The sequence below is a fragment of the Rissa tridactyla genome, chromosome 2 (genome assembly GCF_028500815.1).
Source record: "Rissa tridactyla isolate bRisTri1 chromosome 2, bRisTri1.patW.cur.20221130, whole genome shotgun sequence".
Classification (NCBI taxonomy): Eukaryota; Metazoa; Chordata; class Aves; order Charadriiformes; family Laridae; genus Rissa; species Rissa tridactyla.
In genome coordinates, this window is record NC_071467.1 from 130,653,712 (window position 1) to 130,675,933 (window position 22,222).

Genomic DNA, 22,222 nt, shown 5'->3' on the forward strand with positions numbered 1-22,222 from the left:
CAGTTGTGGAATGACAAAATCCCAGGTTAAAAACCAGAAGTAACGCCAGTAATACTAGTGGCAGGAGGGACCCCACTGCCCAGAAACAGTCGCAGGTTTGTAAACCTCATCTCTTTATTTCTAAAGGGATCCACTGGCAACCATTTCAGTGATTTATTGCATTCATTTCTCTCCAGCTCTTATGTCCTACCACAGAACTGAGAACACCAAAACCTTCTCTTACTTCAAAGACACTAAATTTGTTTCACAAACATCTACCTCGTGTCTCTGTTGGGTGCTCTGTGAAAAGTTGCAACTGGCACATTACACGGTTCTTCCAGGCTTCCTCCTTGCTTCAAAATGATTATTTAAATAATCTTTCTCTACAAAGGGCTACTTTATTTGGATTCTGGTTGCTTTGGATACTGCCTCTCCACTTGTTTTTCTAGCATATAAACTCAATGCTCTGCAAAGTTGCATATCTTTTTTTTTTTTTTTTTTTTTCTCATATCTGAAATTCCCTCTCCTACTTCAGGTCTGAGAGAAATTTACCGACTGGGAAGAAACGCTCACTTTTTCTCCCCCACCTGCACCGTCCTGAATGATAACAAGTTTTGAATTGCAGTCAAAATGCCTTCAATTTTGGAACCAGTTATTTATTACTCCTGCTGTTGAGAAGTTAAAAACAAACTTATTTTACATTAAATTATGCATGGCAATCGATCACTACTAATTAAGAAAATTAAATCAATTGGAAAGAGTCATGCATTTTATAAAACTGAAATTTGAGCTTTGAAAAGTGTCAAAAAAGGACAGCAGAGCCTACACAGAGTGCTGAAATGAGCTGTAGGGTAATTCAGTAATTTATAAAGAAAAAAGTGCTGTAATTTCTAATGGAAGGGGGTTCCTACTAGATTTGATATAATCACAGTTCAGTTTAATCCCTGCTCATCACAATGGGCAAAAATAGGCAACAGAGTATTCTATCCTGACAACTACACTATCACCACTAGACTGAAAACAAGCATAAAAGCTGGTCTTAAGGAAATTTGTTGCTCTTATCTTGTCCTTGTTGACCCAAAAAGCCACTTCAACATCTGTATTAGCATAATATAAGCCTCAAAGATTAAGGCCCCTTGTAAACTCAAGCTGCCCATTACACTTGACTTCTGGTGCATGTTACATCACTCTACTAAAGCTACAGTTGAGATCCTCCAAATTAAAGTAATTCTCTCACGATGATTTTAAAAACAATATATCATTCATCTTGCATCTCTCTAGTTAATTCAGATAAAATGCATTAGACATTACTATATCGGTAATGCAGCATGCAATACGAAGGCTTTGGACAAACACACCAATCAATATTCCTGTTAGTATTATAGTAAGTAATAGGAAATTAGAACTCTCTACCCCCTTTTTTTTTTTTCTGTAATACAAGATTAATGTCATTTAGGGGTTCGTCTAAATCCACAATATTAAAAGACTGACAGCCATTTAGTAAGATACTTAGCAGATCTGTCTTACTTTATAAAAATCATTACAAGTCTGTGTTGTTTCTACAAGCGCGAAACAGAATTTCTACTTACAGCAAAAATACATTTAGTGGGTTTTCACCATTAAAAGTCGTCATTACTTGAACTATTAGAAACTATGTTAATATGAGACCATTCATTGTCATAAACAAAATCTGCAACTTACTTTATACTGATCCTCCATTGCTGCTAGCTGTAATTTTATACCTTCATTGGTTTTCACTTGTTCTTTCCACTTCAGCTCCAGTTTAGCTAGTTCATCAGCATAAATACTGCATTTCAGCTTCTCCTCCTAAAGTAGTTTATACCATGGCATGAAATATTTACAATTTTAAGAGACTTCCCCTCCCACCCCCAACAATTACACTGTACAACCACGCTTTTAGAACGAGACCATTTACAAATGGCTTGTCCAAGAAATCATGTCTGTCTCAAGACCTTGAAGAGGACAGGACCACTGAGCACTGCATAAACGACGTTCAATACATATTTTTCCTTGCCTGATATTCTTCAACAAGCCGATAATTCCTTTTTAGCTTCAGTTTCAGGTTTCTTTGTATCCTAACACTACGCTGTAATCATGATCATCCTTTCAAGTGTCTCACTTCAATACAAAACCTTTCCCCACGCTAACGTTTACACCCTAAATATCTTTCATCCAGAAGGTCGAAGGCAAAGCTTTCCTCAAGCACCACTACAGAAGCAATAGCCAGCAGAAGCTAACGCAGCCTCTCCATAGACAGGATAATGTGCCGAATTACATGACAGTTGTTACATCCTGGAGAGCACATTAAAATAGAATAATCTCATGATAAATAAGAGAAATAAGACGAACAGAGACAAGACAACAGCCAGAAAGCATTTCTTAAACAATTCTACAACAGTCAACTTTTCACCAGCATCACTGATGCAATACTCCATCATCATACATACATACAAACTGGTTATATTAAAATCAAGTTAGGACTGACAGGTATTAATATTTGAAGGGCGTTACTATTGTGGCTACAGCACTATTGGTGCCAACTTGGGTCCAGAGAACCATATAAATGCCTTTATGTATGACTGAGCCCAAGTTAGTAGGCAGCACCCATTTGGACGTCAACACGCAGTAAAAGCCCAAGACAGTCAAATTTGTAGGAGTTATTATACTTGAACAGCATATCAGATAAACACTGCTATACTTGTTCCAGACATCAGCTGGCTTATAAATCAAATACAGCATGTTGCTATAAAAATCAATTACACTTAAAATATAATGGAAAAAAAACGTATTCAAAACCTTCAGCATAGGAATAGCATTAGTTTTGTTCATTTGTTTTACTGCATCTGGGTTTTCCTGAGGGGTCTTTGTCTGGACCCTCCAGCATCACACGTAATCGAGAGTTGACTTAATGAAAATGTGTTTTCTAATATTAAGATTTCTACCATAATCGCAGCGTATCACACAAACAAGCAAGGCAACTCAGCTGAGTAGGCTTTGTGGTTTTAAGACTTAGCACCTATAGCTACTTCCTGCTCAGCTTTCCGAAGCAGACATTTACTTACTGCCAACATATGCTTGCATTTCTTATACTTCTCTGTTTTCTCAGCAATTTCTTTATTCATTTCACGTATTTGCTCCTTTACCATGAATTCCGAAACTATGTCAGATGAAATGGGGCTAACTGTGAACATTGAAGAAAAAAACAAGAATATTGATAATTTTTTTTTTTCCATAATAAAGTTTGTGTAAGAGAGATGACAGGCCAGGTTTGACAGTGCATCAAGAACAGAGTGCTCCATGTTATCCAAGCAAACAGTTTATCAGAGACAATCAGTATCATGTGGCCAGTGATACGTAAGAACAGCAGTCATACTGGCATGTCTGTGTTCAGTTCTCTCACGCTGAAGATGAACATAACATAAATATACACACACATATACTACAAAGGTCTAGGTGAAAAAAAAAACAAAACAAAAAAAAAACCCAGAAAGACTTCTCTCCCCTTAGCTCCTAAGAACATAAACACCAGAATATATACGTTATGATATCATGCTAGATATTTTATTCTTTTGCAAAAACATGAAGTGCCTCAGCAATCTACTTCATCCCATCACAAACTATAATTGAGCTTGCTGGGATTTTACTTGCTTTAGGAAACACTTTTATTTACTTAAGATGGGAAGAACTGACAGAAATTACAGTGTACAGTCTCTATAGGCAGAATGTGTGAATTACAAAGTAACACAAACAAAATTAGTCAGTATTTACTGGCATTTATCAATTTAAACTGAAAAATAAACCAGGCTTAGTTTTAACCTATTCTATGTTTATGTTTTAGAAGATTAGTTTTGTAAGAACTTAACAGTTCATAAAAATTATAACCTAGTTAAAAATTTTCTAATAAACCACTACTGCCTATTTTACTGCCTGTTTTACAGTACAATGCTACAGTGGATTGTCACTGTAAGAGGACTGCAAAATTATCATGCTAATGTACACAGTTTGCAAATTTGGGGAGGATTTTGGTTTTTTTAATTAATTGTTTATTAGCTTGGCAATCCTGGCTCTGTGTTAAGTATCAAGCAGAAATTCAAGAGTTCATTCCTACCGACATTAACAAATACCAAGTGAGCTGTTTTGAAAAGACACATTAAGTTATTTGTGAATGTTACCACTTGAAAAAAGACACAAGATTTTTGGATGAATTTTCGTATTTCTAATCATTGCTTTACTAGAACAAGTCCATCTACTTTATACTATACATACTGTTAGGGACTACTTCACATAGACAACACTTTCAGGCTGATACAAATAGACAAAATTTAAGCTGTTGATACCTGGAGATGCAGATAACTTTTTGTCTGTAACGACGGCAGTAGCTGTCTCAATGTTAGACGCACCTGTCAGTTTCTGTTGATGCCCTGCAATTTTCTTGGTGAAAAGAAATTTTGTTTTGGTATTTAATTAAATTAAAGCACAAAGTAACATATATCTTGCACTACCATGTCCTCCAAAACCGGACTAGATAGAATTGCTCATTAGAACAGGAGGTAATAATAAATATGCAAACGTATTTAATTCTAATACTGAAATTGCATCAGACTATGATTTTAATAATCTTACATTATGAAGTTCTTTTTCCCTGGAAACAGCAATTTCTACGCAAATTATTAGAAAACTCTCATTTTCTGGAGAGTAAGTTATACTTACTCCATCAACTTAAATCCATCAACTTACATCCACTATTCCATTAGAAAATTGAGTCTGTATTACTAATGAGTGCTGGACTTCTGGTGTCAAAGTAGTGAAATTTGGTGTTTGTTAGCAGATGTACAACATAGCCAAATATGTGGAAGATTTTTAAGGAAAAGCCACGGGTGTTCGTGATATGACACCTCATTCACCATTGACCTTCTGGATGAGAAGACAACTTTTAAAAAGTAATCTGTGGATCAAAGCTAGGTAACTACTGCATTTGTTCTGTGGACAGCATAAATACTTAAGTCTGCTTTTCTTAAGAACGCACATTTGTACATCTTCCCATTGCTCATACACCTTTTCCCCCGTTTGAACTCCTTTACAATTCAGACATCATTTTTCACAAAATTCTGAAAAACTCTGCTCACAAGTCTGTTTTAAATTTGCTAACAGGTTCAGTTACTAGGTGACATAAGACTCACATCATCATTGCAAAAGCCTCATTTATTTATGGAACAAAGCTCAGAAGAGCGATAAGAATAAAAAATACATATGGAATACAACTATATACCATGTCATGGAAACTTTTTCCCCACTTCACTTTGAAATCCTTCTCCAAGTTCTCCATTTCCCCCACTTTTGGGTTTGGAGATTTGATGGCTTTTTTGTGGTGGTACTGAATAGAGGTAGTAATTATGGATTTTTTTTTCCCTGCTTCATTTTCAAAATTCTTCCTTGAACAATGTTATGCTTTTAGATTTATCCAAACTCTGTTAGCTTTGTACATACACTAGTTACTACAAATCCTATGCTTGGTTTCGACAACTATCTAAAAAGAATCATAGAAGTAATCTAGCTTTATGGAAAAAAATGGTAAACTGAAGAGCTTACTCCATGTTTTAATCCTTTTTAAAAGCACGATGTTTTGCATAAGGAAATTAAGTAGTTGCTGAAAAGTTACAAAAAGCAAGTGCAATTTCTCCCATTCTACTTACTGCCTGTTCTGTAAACTTGTTTACTTGTTTTTGAAGTTTTTGACATTCTTTGAATTTTTCCTTGTAATGGTCAGCAGCCATTTGCAGACGAAGCTTCAGATCTTCAACTTCTCTGCGCAGTTCCTGCTCCACTGTGTTTGAAGTTTCCTGAAAAAAGAAGTAATTAGAAACTACTCTTCCTCTTGTTCAAATACCACTATTTCCCAAAAAATCTTTTTTCAATTAAAGCAAGCATAAAGTTCTACATAAGTACAGAAGTTCCTGTTTTCTTTGTGGGAAGGAAAGGAACAGAGTAGCAGAGCACAGATAGACACAGCATCTGTGCTGAACTTCATTTCAAGCAGGACACACTGAGGGAGTAAATACACACTGGTATAATACCAGAGGCAGATAAAGAGGGACTTATTTTATGGGCTGATTAATGTATACCAAAAGTTGGAATGTATACCAAAAGTCTGAACACCTTCCAGAAGGTGTTCCAGCTCTCTTATAGACAAATATAGCCACGTGGCAAAAATGGATAGACCACGACTATATTCTATCCCACAGACTATGTTTCTACTGGAAGTGGTTCAGTTGAGCTGTAACACTGATACACGAGTTAAGCAAACTACATTTACCAACTGGATATACGCCATACTTGGATACTTTCTGGTAACTTGAGTCATACAGATGATCTGCTATTACTTTCAGGATGCATTTAAAAGACATTGTATATAATTAAAATTCTTAGAAAAAAACGTCATTCTTGGATACTGTAAATATAATAGTTCTTTTGAGGGTTGTACTATTCACTTCCTATTTACTACACTATTTTGAAAAAAAATATATTGAGCTGAACAGTAATTAAATTGCTGTAGTGAATTAATCCAATACAGTTGCAGTTATGGAAGATCCAGTACAAAACCCACTTAAGTCAGAATGATGAAACTTAAAATTGCTCACTAGATTTTTATCCAAGATGAAGAAAGTCAGGACAGTTTCCATTACATTAATATTTTTATACTTTAAATACTAAAGCAAATTAACTTCAATCACAAATATTGTAGGGACTCATAAGAATCAAGAGAGAATTCATCAATGAGGAAAGAACATAATAAAAAAAAATAAAATCAATCTATATTCTTACCTGAATGAATTTTTAATGCTACTGTGGCTCACAAAAAAGAATTAGTAAAGGGAGAGGATTCCAAATAATATAGATAAATATTGTGTCATTCTGTGAAAATAATCTGGGCGTGGAAGGGAGCTGCTGTAAGTAGTAGCAGAAACCTTCTTTCTTACCAACCTTCCAAATCACCTAATGTGCATTTGATTTAAGGTAGCAACTTGAGTGCCAAAAGAGAATTTGATAATAATTTGTACTAAACATCCGGAAACATATTTTATTCCCCAACTTGAGCAAAGCTAGCTCTCACAGGTTTCACAAATACAGATTAACTTCAGTACTAAATACTGACAACTTACCTGTTCATTTTTCAAAGCTGTGATTTTTTTAAGTTCAGCTAAAGCATCAGCAAGCTGCTTTTTCATTTTTTCATTCTCCAGACGTGCACTGTGAAGATCTGCCATCGTCTTATCTCGCACATTTACTGCATCACTCAGCTCTTTTGACATTAGGACAGCTTCTTGTTTGCTAGCCTGAATCTGATCTTCAGCCTTCCGAAGCTGTTCTTTTAAAATACTTGCATCGTCCTGGGAAAGAGAAGAGAGGGAAGAGAATCCATAATTTTTTAATTCGAAGCTTAAATAAAAGTTGGTACAGGGATTAGAAACATTTGAAAGAAAAATCAAGTTTTCCTGGTGGCTTTAGCAAAACCACTAAACCAAGTAGTAGTACACGAGTACACCATTTTCCCCATTTGCCTTCTTTGCTGACAGTTGGTGCTCAAACATATTTTGCTGTGACATAAAGGCAAATTTAAATATTATTATTTTATCTATACCGGATTTTTGTTGTATTTTCAGCTTTAGTTTTAAACATATGCCAAAAAATAGTCTTTCTGTTTTCCAAAACATTTTTGTTCTTGTGATCGTAGAACTTTTAACGTGCACAAATGGCCATCCAGCTTCAAACCCAAAGTTTATCCCACAGTAAAACACTGCAGGTAACAACAGAGCAAGAAGTCTTACAATGCCTACAACCAGCTGATGTAAGACACTATAAAGCAGCTTTGGGATGTTTTTCCTCACAGCTGCATTTCCCAAGAAACAGGCTACTCAGAAGGAAATAACAACAAAAAGTAATGAAGAGCAAGCTGCAGCATGCAGCACTAAGACTCTCAGCACTGCTGCAGCTCCACAGGGCAGCCCAAGGGCCAACTGACCAAGCTGCACTACTGGCTTCTCATTCCTCAGAGAAGCCCAGGATCACCAAAAAAAAAAAAAAATTTCAAAGCTACTTGCAGCCTCTGGGCTTCCTGAAGGCATAATCATCTCATATTCTTGAGTCTAGACATAAATTCAGGTATCTCTAGTCCATTATTTGTTAATTTTTGAATAATCACTTATGTTATTAAGTCCAGAGGAAAACTAGTATATTTTGTAAACATTTATGAAGATGGATGGACTAGGAAATGCCCTAGTCCTGTCCCTTTGCTATTTTTACAGCACGTGATGCATCAGTTACATATTTCAGTAAATATCCGCAGTTTCACACAGTGTAAGATGAAACATCACAAGCACTTCAAGATGAGTAAATGACAAACATTTGGTTGCTTCCATACCAGAACACACACTCCCTACATGTTCTTCCTTCAGTAGTAGTTTAACACATTCAGAAGCAAAACTGCACAGCAGTCAAAGACTAAAACATCTCATACTTAAATCTTATATTCGTAACTCACATTACTTTAACACAATTCCTATTCTGTTGAGATCCAGACTGCCTTTTCTGTAGGAAGACTGACAAGATACACACGATAAAGTCACTTGCATAAACTGACTTTTCCATGCTGGCCTCAAAGGCTGTGTCTAAATTAACTCTTTAGTTTGGATCAAGAGCACATCTGCAAAGCAAAACTCCCAGTCAATTCCACTATTACCTATCACAGTTTAGATCACGGGACAGAACAGTCTCAGGGCATAGAAACTACATTCCTTTTGGATGAAATGAAACAGGAAGATGCACCTCAGGAACAAACACCTAATGGGTATTCTATACGTAGCACCACACTAAAACTAGTCTGAAGTAACCGCACCTGGATCACGGCAGCACAGATACCAGTTCTTCAGCAACTTCACACTCCTACTACACCACACTGCCACCACACTGCATAGCAAAAGTGGCCTCTTCCTTATAAGTCCCACTGGCACTTATTGCCGAGTTCTCAGTCAACTTAGTCTGTTTACATGGTATCTTATCCTTTTTCAGGTTTTACATCATCGTATCTTGACGGTACATTCACCTAATAATTCCTTCAGCATATCTTTCGATGTCTTCTCTTTTCTGCTCCATCATCCTCTGCAGTCACAACGTACATACACTCTTAAGTTTTCCCTTTTCCTCAATCTCCTTCCTTTTTCATGAAGTTAAAAGAAACTCAAAGTGCACCGCTTTTACTGATGCATTTTTACTGAACTCACAAATTACTTTTCACATACAGTTCATCTCACACTTCATGTGAGATACATCAACAAGCTCAGAATCTGCAAAACTAGAATAGAATTCACTCTTTTGCTCATTTTCTGCATCTACCGAGAACACCATAATCCTCTTGCACCCTGGTGATATTTTCAACTTCTTCCTTTCTCTTGTCAAACACATACAACCTTAAATATGTTTATTTTAAATCAGGCCAATTATATTAATAATGCTTACCTTGTTTGACGAGGACAGCAAAAAAGCTTTCTTCATATTTTCTTTTTCAGCTATAAATAGCTGTAATCTGCCAACCTCCTCTTTATAATATGATATCATGTTTTCTTTGTTTGCATCCAAATTCTTAAACGTCTGGATTTCTTTTACTAGTTTGGTGTTTTCTATTTCTGTGTTCTTCAAGTGTATCTGTAATGACGCTAAAAAATGTCAAACTCTTCTTCCACGTTATGAAAACTACTATTCACCTGTCCATTTAAGTGTTCACTAAGTTCTAACTCATCTCTGAGACAGATCAGAACAGGTAAAGAGAAAAATTAAACATTTGATAATATCACTGCCCTCCAGCACAGATTTTCTGGCTGGGCTGGCATTCTTTCAGCTTGATCATCTAACAACAGCTCCACTTTACAGCTAGAGGTTGCTATCTGTCCACATCAAATTAAGCTCTTCAGAATTAACTCCTCTCTTCACAAACACTGGACAACTAAGAACAGTGAAAAAAGAAATGACTTGAAGAAAACTAAAGAGAAACTAAACTTCCAGTAGTATCTACTTGCAATCATCTAAGCAGACAGGACTACAATAGCAATATCCAGTTCCAAAGACAGCCAGCTACTTTAACAACTCTAGAGCTGTTTTTAAGATGTCACTGAGTCTACCATATCATATCTAATAAAGGATAACTTTAAAGTGTTATCCACTCAAAGACTAGAAGGTTTGTGTTCCTTATTTACAAAGGGATTCCATGCTTGTGAAAGATGTTTTGAGATTTTTTGACTTCTGGTGTATATCTAACATAGTCTGCCATGTAATGACATTTCGCTATGAACTTAAGTAATCTTTTAAATAAACCTGATTTGTTTCATACAAATTAAGGATTTCATTATTTTAGCATGTAAGACAGAAACATTTTTCTTTCAAGAGTATGAAAACTAATAGCCATCAACTCAAGTCAGATAAGGGCTGACATCCCTAAAGCCTGATCCATTTCTGTATCTACTTTTCTAAGCAAATGATCACATCAAATTAGGCAGGCTAGTACTGGTAGCTGATATTAAATATACGTGTTTGCTGCAAGGATGGTTCCAGCAGCAACTAGCTAGCCCTCAACTAGCTAGACACTCTGGATTAAGTTTAAGACTACTGGCAAGACTTACAGGTTTAGGGTTTTGTTTGGCTTTTTTTTGGGGGGGGGGGGGGGGGGGGGCAGGGAGGGGAGGAGAGTGCACCTTTTTTTATCTTAAATATGCGTGTCTCTCAATACCAGCAAAATAAAACATTTAAGCTAGTAAAAATCAATGCAATATAGATCCTACTAAAGTTTCTCAACGATATGTACAAGACTCAAGAATAGGGATCTAGAAAACACAGTCTGTAGGGAGAACTCAGAAGAGTAAAAGGTAACTTATTCCTAACTGTGTTAAGAAAACCAGTTACTGGGCGATGCACTGTGTAACTAAAGAACCATCTCACTAGCAGCTGTTATTTTTGGTTACTATGCCTGTATTTTAACAAACTGGTGATCCATTCTCCTTCTTAGACACCTTTTTATATCACAGGATGAATTCAGATGCTATTTTCCTCATTCATTCTTAAATGAGAACCTCTATAACTGTCTTAAAAACCAAATCTGTTCACAGAAGTTACCAATTTCCTTTTTTCCTCCACAAATTCGATTTATTAGGCTTCTCCATAAAACATTATTACCTTTATTTCAAACTACTTCATTTCAGTGTATACAGATACAAGGAATAAAGTTACCTTATAAAGTTCTTTTTCATCCTTTTCTGTCTTCAACACACATTCAAGTTGCTCCTTCTCAAGCGTCACTTTCTTCAGTTTGTCCTTCAGGCTAAGGCATTGACAAATTAATAGTACAGAACTATTAATACAGTAAATCGATGTATAGATTAAAAACTGTTAGCTTAAAAAAAAACACCCGTGGAAAGAAACAGTAAAATAAGGAAGGTAAGGACAAAATACCTGTCTAACTCAGTTTCTTTTGCAATGGCTTTTTGAGTAACAGTCATGATATCTTCTTCAAGCTGCAGAACTTTTGAAGCAGCCTCATCATGCTTCTTCTTCAAATCATCAACTTCAGTTTTAAGAGCTTCTGATGCTTGAACACCATTCTTTAAAAAAGATTGCAAATAGATGTTATTTAAGAAAGCATATCTTCAGAACAACAACATGCTGTTTTAACTAATGCTAAGGTATAAAAGTATTGTCTATTACTAAGCTATATGAAAAAAACCAGAGGCCTACTGTAGATTTTATTTCTAATACAGTATTTCACAGACATATCACTGGTTACCATTTCTGTATTCAGTAACATTAATTTATTATGAGAAAAAAAAAAAATCAAAATACATACATTCCAAATCATGCTTACCATTCTAAACCATCCATCTATTAATGCAATAAGCAGAACCGCATTCATACATGAATGAGCATTCTGTTTAAACAGTATCACATTTATACAATTAAAATATTTGAAGCCTATTTAGAAAACTGTGAAAGTAAAATGTCTGAAATTGCTCAGTGCTTTTAGAGCACACATAAAGCTACAACATAAGGCAGATGGTCGTTAGATCTCTTCCTCAAAATGCATGACAATCTCATTTCAAATATAGATATGTATTGAATATATATATTCAATATATACAAATACATTAAACTTGCTATGCACAGTTAATACATTAATAAGGAGCTTGTTTTGGTGCAAGCATTCAGTTGCACAGAGACTACCAAAGACTTCAGAGTATAAGCAAATAAAACCATATTTCAAATATTTTGACATTCTCCTTCCTGCAAACTAACGACCGACTGCCTAGCTTAGAACACATAAAAAACTTCCATTTTTGTTTGTACTTTCTTTTACTTGAAAAGAAGGAAAGCCTGCGTTTGAGCAGATAGCTGCATCACTCAAGTAAGCCATGGTAAAGCCAACTGCAGGCAAGAGGAGGAAAAAAAAAAAAAATACTACACTACATTCTCCTAGCTAGAACAGGCAGAGGGTCTCCCAAAGCTCAATGAAGCTCATGCAACAATTGCAGGATTCACGTCTGGAGATCGGAACCCAAAACAGAGGATGATGGCAACACCCAAAGCAGATTCCTTTGGGTGTGGGTGGGAAAATTGACAGATGCAAGATGGGAAGCCACTGTTAAGTACTACATTCATTATGTAATTATAATGACGTCCATACCATTCTAAGGCAGTGGACAGCTAAATGTCATCTCCACCACAGCAAAATGGCCATTTAAAGTCAGATCATTAAATAACCCAGAGAAACATTATTTTCAATATAATACTATTTTCTTCAGAAAATAAATTAGTAACACAAAAGTAGAACACACATACCGAGATACCATGCTACTATTTCTGATATCAAAAATCAATAAAGCTCATCTTAGTATCAACCATGACAGTGGTATGAATCAAAGTGTAAACAAGGTCAAGACAGACTGACCTGCCTGCCTATGGCATGACTTAGTGTTTGTGCAGATACTAAGGTACAAGTTGTCTTTCTGCTATACATTTGGAGGATTAAAACACTAGTTCATCTATTAATTTCTAAACAAAGCTTAATGCCCTGAAACAACAAAACTGTACTGTTACATCAAGAGAAACACATCAGCCAGAGTTTACAGAGAACCCCTACTGGCTAGATTCCAACCTAACTAACAATGTTTTAAGTACAATAAAATATAATGAGGACTGGTTTTACTCATTAATTGTCAAAATACACTGTTTGCAAGCGTAATTAAGCCCTGTTTTTACAAGCAACTAAACAGAAGTTTTGGCATTATGATTTTTTTGGGGGGATAAGGGGTGTTAACTCTGAGGGGGTGGCAAATGTAACTGATGATGACTCAATCACTTCCTAAACACTACACCAGCACATAAAGCAATTTTAATTTTTGTTACATATGCTATAAAAAAAAAAAAATGAAGAGGCCTAATACAACTGTTGAAACTCTAAATGGCTTTAGTATATGCCTTAATATCATAAAGAATTTCAAGGGATCGTGAATGTACCATCTTTTTTGAAAACAGCATGGGAGATGACCACAATTTTCATAATGTCTTTATTTTTGAAGAGCTATCAGTTTCCTGCAACCAAAAAATATATGTACCTGGTGTAATGAAGGCAGGATATTTTAATTAAAGTCAGTATTCCAAGTAAAACTTGCTATATAACCAGCAGCAACACCACACATTATAACTGCCTGTCCTTCCCTAGTGCAGTGGAGACTAATTACTTGCCCCTGTTTTGAAAGTCTAGTACAGTAAAAAGTCTATTTCAATGCATATCTGTGTTTTCTCTAAGCACCACTTTGGTATAACTGTAACTGTTGTAACCCAAGTGCCTTCAAAAGAATTTAATCTGATACATTATATATACAAACTGTACAAACAGTTCAAACAGGCTGCCAAAGGTAACATATATTAAAAGGAATTAATAGCCTGAAAAAAATTCACTCCACAAACAGCATTACAATTGATGCTGCTTTGGTAGTTATTCTATAGGGACATGGTATTAAAATGTAAAAGTTCCATACTTAACAGATTCTCACCTAATAAACTTGTTTAGATACAACTAAAGCCTACAGTTTTGAAAGAAAAAGGATTAATTTTTAGAGACAACTTGTTATTTTACAGAATTCTTAGCAATTCAATTTAGATGCTGCAATCCTAGTCCCGTATGCTCTGGTTACAGCAGTTTCAGAGCCTGTAAAATTTAAAATGAGTACTCTTAGACTATTTTACAGGTAAAAGTCGACTGTGTTTTAGGAAGAGTCTAAAGGGGAAGAATATAATAAAAACATCAACTACATCTACAACCTCTATTACAGAAGAGATAACTACTTTCTGTAATTCTTGTTCACTAAATTTCTCTTAATTTATCTGGTACATTTACAAATATTATACCTTTTCTTCCACTTTCTTAACAGAAAGAGAAGCACAGCAACAGCATGAATCATTTTAATGAAATGGTTTTTAAAACACCCAATAATTTTAAGGTTATTTTAACTCTGGATTGTATTTTTAATTCAGTTACAAATGCAACTTCCCCTGTCCCCTCCCTCCCTAGCGTTGCAACAGCCTTATGGGTGGAAGGGGGGAAGCAAACTGCATCACAACAGTCAGAACAAGCAGCCAGAAATTACTCAAGTCCGCTTCACTGCTGCAAAACAAAAAGCTACCAAAACAAAAATTCTTACAACTGCTAGGAGCCTCACTAGTCAAATGAAAACAAAAAAAAATTAACATAGTCATCAAGTGAATTTATTTTCCCCAGAATCAAAATTCCACATTAAAAATTTTGATGTACCTTCAGATAGGGAATGAGAAGAAAGACGGGGGCAGCAAAATCTTTATTGCTATTCTAAAATGGCAAAAGATTTCAGACAGATTAAAAACAGTTTTATTGTGATCACATGAAACACTGTCCTCCCCCTGGCAAACACAGAACGTGATTTGCTTGCAGTGCATTTGCAGCCAGCTACTGAAAGAACAGGAGCTTTATATCACAAAGTTGTAGATTATACATCAGTTGCTTTATGTTTGTGTAACCTAATCGTAAATACACTGATGGAAACCTCATAAAGCTATTATAAGCTCTGTCTAAAGGATATGCAAAGATCATGCCTGTGATCTTCCCTGAAACATGTTTAAAAACTATTTATTAAACTTTTATTACAGAAGGACTAATAACCTTTTATTTGAGAATAGACGCAAAGTTTCTAGATTCTCATTTTCATAACAGAAGACTATGGCAAAAATTTGTACGTTTAACAACCAAGAACAACATGTTTTCCCTACTTATTTCTTACTTCTAATGGATTTTTGCAACACCGGTAAAACACTTCAGAGTACGATCCAGTCAATGGATGCAAAGCAGTACAGACACCCTTTCCTGTGACCATACACACTGCATTTTTCCAACATACTTAAGGCAGAGAAAGATCCAACAGACAGAGTAAAATACTTGAAAAATACAACATAAGACTATTTCCAGCTGTGACATCTTGCAGCATGGCAATGGGCAGCACGGTTATTTATCTTCGTAACATGTAAAACTCCCTATCCACTTTTCAAAAGCCGTTCCACATCTGAAACATTCACCTTCAATTAACAGCTAATATATGCTCCTAATTCCTACTCCTACCCTTCCATCTCTAACCATTCTATGATTCTGTGATCTGCAATCTTTATTTTACTTTTTACAGAATGCATGCATTGTAACGAGGAAGAATGAAAGGTTAAAATGGGCTATTCAACTCTAAAACCAAAGAGGTCAATTCACCAAACACAAGGCACTTTATTTAAAAAAAAAATATCCCCCACACAAACCACACCAAAAAAACAGCAGCACCTTTCCAGTTTTAGGTGGATTGATTTATCTGGATGTAATGTAATGACAGGGGAACCATTATATCTCACGCCCCGTAGAGAATTTAGAGGGTCTAGATGAACCTTTTGTTTATCCCACTGACATCATAGCAACTCCAACCGAATTGTGTAAAACACTTGGCTGACATCATACTCTGTGTTTAAAGGACCCCTGAGGACAAATGATGACCACAACATAGTGCCATTGGAGCCATTGCAAAATCTGAGTGTGCTCAGTGCCCTGTCACACAGGGCCTAGATGTTCTGAAAGGAAACCTGGAGTTGTAATTTTTCTTTCTAGAACAAAATTTAAGCATTCAGCAAAGTAAAACAGTAAACCGATTCCAAATAAACTCAATATTAAGCTTTTATCTTTGTGACTATGATTGGCAATAGAAATACTGCTCTAAAAACACTGAAGCCCCTCTATTCCAAAAACCTAAAACGCCACAGTAGTAGTAATTTAGTTGCGTTAGTCTCTTCAACTAACACTGTTAAACAGATCAAAACTCTACAAAACTAAGGCCTAACTCTATAAAAGTTTATCTAAGTAACATCAGTCCCCCAATTACTGTCATGAAGACTACAGATGTGCAAGTTTCTGCAGGAGGCGGCTGAAGTATTTAGACACACTGTGATTTTGCAGCATGCATTTACATTCCAGAATGTTAATTTCTTAAAACATCTTATAATTTCACTATAAGCTGTAACTTTTGCAAAGAGTCATTCTCATGAACACGTAATTTGAACTGGAGCGCAGGCAGGATACCTATCTAAAACATTTAAGAAACTCTCAGATTAATCTGTTTGATCATCCAGTGAAATCAGTTTAAGAAATATTCATACACAGAACACTCATGAAAACAATAAAACTGCATTTTTCTCTTCACAGGATGTTTACAGCACCCTTGGGTGCTATAACTGCTGGTACCAACCTGAGCAATTCCAAGTGTTTAAGTTGTATCTTTAAAAGCTTATTTACATGGAGATTGGGGGGTTTTGTGTGGTTTATTGTGTTTCTGTTCTGGGGTTGGGGGGTGGTTTTTTGGTTGTTTGGGTTTTTACTTTTTGGGTGGTTAGTTTTGTTTCTTTTGTGGTTTTTTGTTTGTTTAATAATGCATTTCCCTGGCCATCAGATTTTCAAACATTGGGCATACATAAACAATACAAACACAGCTTGATTTAAAGAGGTACTGAAAAAAACCCCACTTGATTCACTTCCTTTTATGAATGCAAACTGAACTGGGCACTTGGGCAGTGTGATATGTCAGCAGTACAACAGCATTTTGTCTGTATCTAACCAGAGAAACTCTCTTAAAATGGCATCAAAAGCCAACTTATATGATTCCCTGGTATTTGAATAAAACTCTCCAGTGAATAAAACTACTGTGCAAGTAGAACCTGTCAGTAGAAACGTGAATTTAGATGGATGTCCTATTAAAACTCTCCATCAGATAGATGAATCAGCCCATTTTTGAAAAGTTAAATGGTGAACTAAACTTTCAAAAAGCATGAAATAACAAGTTTATCAAGTCAGTAAATTCACTTCTGCCTCAATTTATGCGACTGTCATTACAGAAACACTATTCAGATGTTCACAGCATCAAAGAATGAGCAGGTAATCTGCAAATCTGTTGCTTCTGACTCAAGCTAAACATTTAGGGAAACTACTGCCACAGGACTAAGACTTGTGACCACTGTAACATTAAAGAAATCAATTCTGAAGTACTCTCTTCCCACTAGAGGGAGACAAATGATTGCAAAAGCATCAGTTGCAAGCTCTGCTTTCTATAGAAGAGTACAAAACCTGTGTTCACAACATTGCAGTGCCAGAAAAGCAACCAATGAAAGACTGAAACAACTACTGCATGTTTCTCTTGTTCAGCACAATATTATTAAATCTTAAAACGGTGGGCAAGAGCACTGCTGTCAGAGAGCTTACACACGAAACTGGGAGCACAAAGACCGAAAAGCATGGGTTCTTTTTATTTACACAGGTATGTATTTTCAAATTAATAATACATATAGAGTACTAATATTTGTATTCTTATTTGTCTAGATTAAAAACATACTCCATTTCTGAGTCAACGTTCTGCAATTTTTCCAAAAGTAAAATACATTCAGGTTAAAGCAGCTTACTAATGTGACTCCACATACACAAGTACGAGTGAACAAGTTATCTTAGTAGCAAACTAAGGAAAAGTCAAAATATTGAAAGCAACCTGAAATAGTTCTGGTGAACGTGTATCATGTGTCATCTTCTTAAGTAAAATAATCATAATAATTACATCATTGTTTTAACAGTGTTATATTAGTAGAGTTGCAAGCTGGAAATACAGCACGATTCTAAATAAAGGTATGCTATCAGGGAACATCATCCTAGTAAGTAGAAATTAACTCTGAAACACTAACAAAAGGCTGAAAGAAAAATATGTGACATTTCTGAAACATTTACAATCCTTTTGCATTTCCTCTGAATTCCCACACAGAGTAGCAGCAGATTAAGTTAAACCTTCACACTTGGTAAGAGATAATTTAATGTAATCTAGGGAAAAAAAAACAAAGTCTAGGAATGGTTTAACAGGCATGAAAAAATCCTACAGAGGAATACTATGTTTTCCTGTAACTGAAAATACAGCCCTTTTTAAAAGGGTGTGCATACTGGGGGGCAGGAGAAGAAAGGAGAGAACAGGAAAGATTCACTTATCCCCTCCCTAAACTGATCTTGTCGGAACAACTACATACTGCATTAAGTAGCCATTTTAAAACATGCATAGAGCCCAATATTCAAACTTCATGGAACACTGACTGTATTACACCTGAACAGATTGTTTAGTATGCTATGTTCTTAAAAGATTGATCTACTTTTAGCTTGTTTCTTCCTAATGTTTTCCCCAAAGATGTCCTCTAAAGGGTCACTTAAAGTACCCCAACTAGGGAAAAAGCAGAGAGAAGACTGCCCAGAATTCTATGAGAGTAACAACATAGGGAAGAAAGATCAAATAATCAAGAGTGGGAAGGAAACACTAATTGGGATATAGCTGTGACATCGCCTGTCAACAACTAACCTGTCTATATCAAGAAATCAATGTTTCTACAGACATTTCTCAGTGATCCAAACTACTCCTGAGCTACTTGAGAAACCAAAGGACTGATAAAAACCAATACCAAAAAGAGGAAAGTAGTCTAAAGGCATACGAATACACACAAATAAAAAGGGGATTTTAAGAAAACTGTGTTTGAACAAAACATTTTCATATTATCAACACAGAGCTTTTCCATCATTAATCTACCTTCTATTTTTTACGCTATACCACAGTAAGATAACTTATGTGCTATGACCCCTAACCACAACATCCACATTCTGTTCAATTTTAATTATAAAAATATAAGGTAGCCTAATAAGGTATTTGATCAAAAGACAAAGACATGAGCTCAGATACCCGTAGTATTTGCTCCAAAGGAACCGAGTAAGATTTTTAGAAAAGAGGCAGACTGACGAGTATTTTGTATGAAGGGGTTCATAACTCCTGGGCCTCCTTATCACAACACAAATGGTAACAAACAAATAGCAGTTGTCAATATGTTAGCAGCATAAAGAGATCTGTGCTCTGCAGTCAGTTAGAATAAACTGCATGTGTACGTACAGACGTATCCACTTCCTTTGCTCGTGTGATTGCTGCTTTTTAAATACAGTACTTGATACTATTGTGGGGTTTTTTTAGAGGGCTCTTTGGACAAGCAGAAATATTATCTGTGCACTTCTTGATGGAAGTGCTTGCAAAAAGGAAAAACAATTAATATGGTTTTAAGAGACACTTATAGCTTCCTCAAACTACAAAGGAAATGATACAGTGTCTACAATAATTATATTTTCTAATATGACCTATTTTGTTTTATTGTTTTTCTTTAGCCTAATATGCTCTACTGTATATTGAAAGAATTTTAAAAGAACTCCAAATAGGTAAACGTTAAGTTAAACATTTATAAAAAATACAAATTTTAAATTCATCAACTCCACTTTTTATCTATTTAGGTATCAAATGTTCAGAGCGTAACTAAAAATCCACCTGTATGTGACTAGCAATAAAAGAAGAAAATAAAAAGCCCACAGAATTACTTAGTTAAAACAACCATTCCGTAACTTAAAAGGCAAAAAAAACCCCAACAAGCCAAAATAAAACAACCTAGCTCATACTAAGCACAGGTAAAGATTCTGCTGTTATATGAAATACAAATACATTTTGATTTGCTAGCATTTCAAGGTTATCCCTTGTAGTCTTATATAAGAAACATCCAAGTTCATGCATTGTTTAAGTTTATTGCCAATAACAATTACTCACATCACATGAAGCCGACTAGATTAGCTGGGGGGAGGCTGGGGGGAGTGGTTTTGGAGGGTTTGTTTCAGTGGTTGTTGGGGGGGTGTGTGTTTTGTTTTGTGGGGTTGTTTTATTTGGGGTAGGGTATTTTGGGGGTTTTGTTTTTTTAAACAAACCACAATGAAAATAAAACCTAGGTACTGTAATCCAACTGAGTGCTGCATAACTGCTCCTCAGGAATCTTTAAATCAATCTATTAACACACTGTATGTGTTCTCAGCAAAGATAAATCATATAATCCCTTGACCCACTGCTGTATTTCATGTATTGGGGTAGGGAGACAAGGAGAGCAAGAAGGGAAGTCCTCTTTAAGACTGGAAAGTTTAGAGAGAAAGCTGCATAGAAAGTATTGTTTATTAAACTTTCTGATGATGAAAAAACCAACTTATTGCACCTGATTTAAATTAAACAAGCATATACTAAGAGTAACACTCAAGTTATATTCTACTTATGTATATGAACAAATGAAAGATTTTTTCAACTCAGCAAACTTGTTATTTTTTTAAACAAGTGAAAAACAGAATGGAACATAAAAGGTGTAAAGTAAGACTGTGTCAAAGTCTTAGGAGACAAAAAATAACTGCATGAGTTAGAACACTTCCATAGTATTCTAGACAGGTGAAGAGCTGCAGCAGCCTCAGATTAGACATCTACTTATAGCTCAGCTAAATACAAGTGAGAAGTTCTTCACACTGCATCATCACTTCAACAAAATACAAGGCCAAAACAAAACAAAAAAAAAAAAAAAAAAAATCAACACACATTCCTGAAGTTAAGTTCTAATTGCTAAGTTCTGGTATCCTAAAGGCAAAACTATTTTTGATTATAGAAATTCACAGTAAAATGTGAGAAAGTATCAAGACATTTTCTTCCTATACAGTCTAACTGTACCCTTGCTGAACACCCATCAAAATCCCATTTGACAAATTGTTCCAAAACCGCACCGTAGAACTAATGTGTTGGTAAACTGACAGTTTACTTTCAAATATTTCCTTAAATGAGAACCTTAAGTGACAATGAAATGTATCTATGTAGCTCATTCAGATTTATCCACCAAGCTTGTGATTCTGCAAATCCGTTAAATGCATACTTTTAAGTATATAATTCTCATCTCATTGATTTAAGCTAGTTCTCCCGTGTACTTGAAATTAAAATCATTCTTTTATAGAAAAAATTTTTTCCTAAATGAGTTCTTACCCTTTCTTTTTTACTTACCCAACATTCTATTTCACTATGATCATTCAAAAGTAAACTACAAAGTTTCAACAGTTTCAAACTCCCTCAACAAATTCCTATTAAAGGTGTATCATGCAGAACTGTTGACATATACATACTAGTACTTAGAAATAGCCTATTAACTGCTGTCCACAGCTAAATTATATAGGCTTCATTACTTCAAATTTGTCCATGTCACCACCTCCCTCCCACATGTTTTTAATCTTCTCCTAAAAGTTGTTTTTTAAAAAGCAGCAGCTTAAAAACATATTAAATCCAACTTTTTTGTGCTTTTTTTATAATATTAGATTTCCTCCTTACCATACGTAGAATTCCAAATTAAGCTTACTTTGTTTTAGGCTAATTTTATATTTCCACTATCAATTATCACTGTAAATTGTTAGGTTTGTGCTTCTTTTCCCTTTGAAAATCTTCAGATATTTGAGAAGCCTTTTAGAGAAGTGACTAGTTACTTTTCACTCTGTGTGTGCCCTGGCAGTAGCATTCTCTGTTAAGTTTTGATCTTTTTTTTAATAGCAAATTTTTCTACCATTTTCAATACCCTGTGTTCTATATAGCTATTCCTTAATGGGAGTTTTTTGAAAAGCCTTCCTCCATTTTAAGTTAATGTAAGCAAACTTTAAACTGTCAACTACTTTCCACTATGAATTCCACAGTTAAATGTCAAACATCTGGTAACAGTTGTCATCGAT

The 22,222-nt window shown here is 35.3% G+C and overlaps 1 protein-coding gene across 4 annotated transcripts in view; it reads right to left on the bottom strand.

The window, feature by feature from the left end:
- TAX1BP1 (Tax1 binding protein 1) overlaps positions 1-22,222 on the bottom strand; it is a 67,386-nt gene that overhangs the window by 18,936 nt on the left and 26,228 nt on the right. Inside the window, exons 6-13 of one of the 4 annotated variants that reach the window (XM_054193081.1) lie at positions 11,497-11,645; positions 11,275-11,365; positions 9,514-9,699; positions 7,161-7,388; positions 5,694-5,840; positions 4,338-4,431; positions 3,063-3,181; positions 1,681-1,806 (exon numbers count right to left, since the gene is read on the bottom strand). In XM_054193081.1, the coding sequence (XP_054049056.1) occupies positions 1,681-1,806; positions 3,063-3,181; positions 4,338-4,431; positions 5,694-5,840; positions 7,161-7,388; positions 9,514-9,699; positions 11,275-11,365; positions 11,497-11,645 (1,140 nt within the window). The remainder of the gene's footprint in view (positions 1-1,680; positions 1,807-3,062; positions 3,182-4,337; positions 4,432-5,693; positions 5,841-7,160; positions 7,389-9,513; positions 9,700-11,274; positions 11,366-11,496; positions 11,646-22,222) is intronic. The other 3 variants (XM_054193083.1, XM_054193082.1, XM_054193084.1) reach the window with 3 other exon arrangements.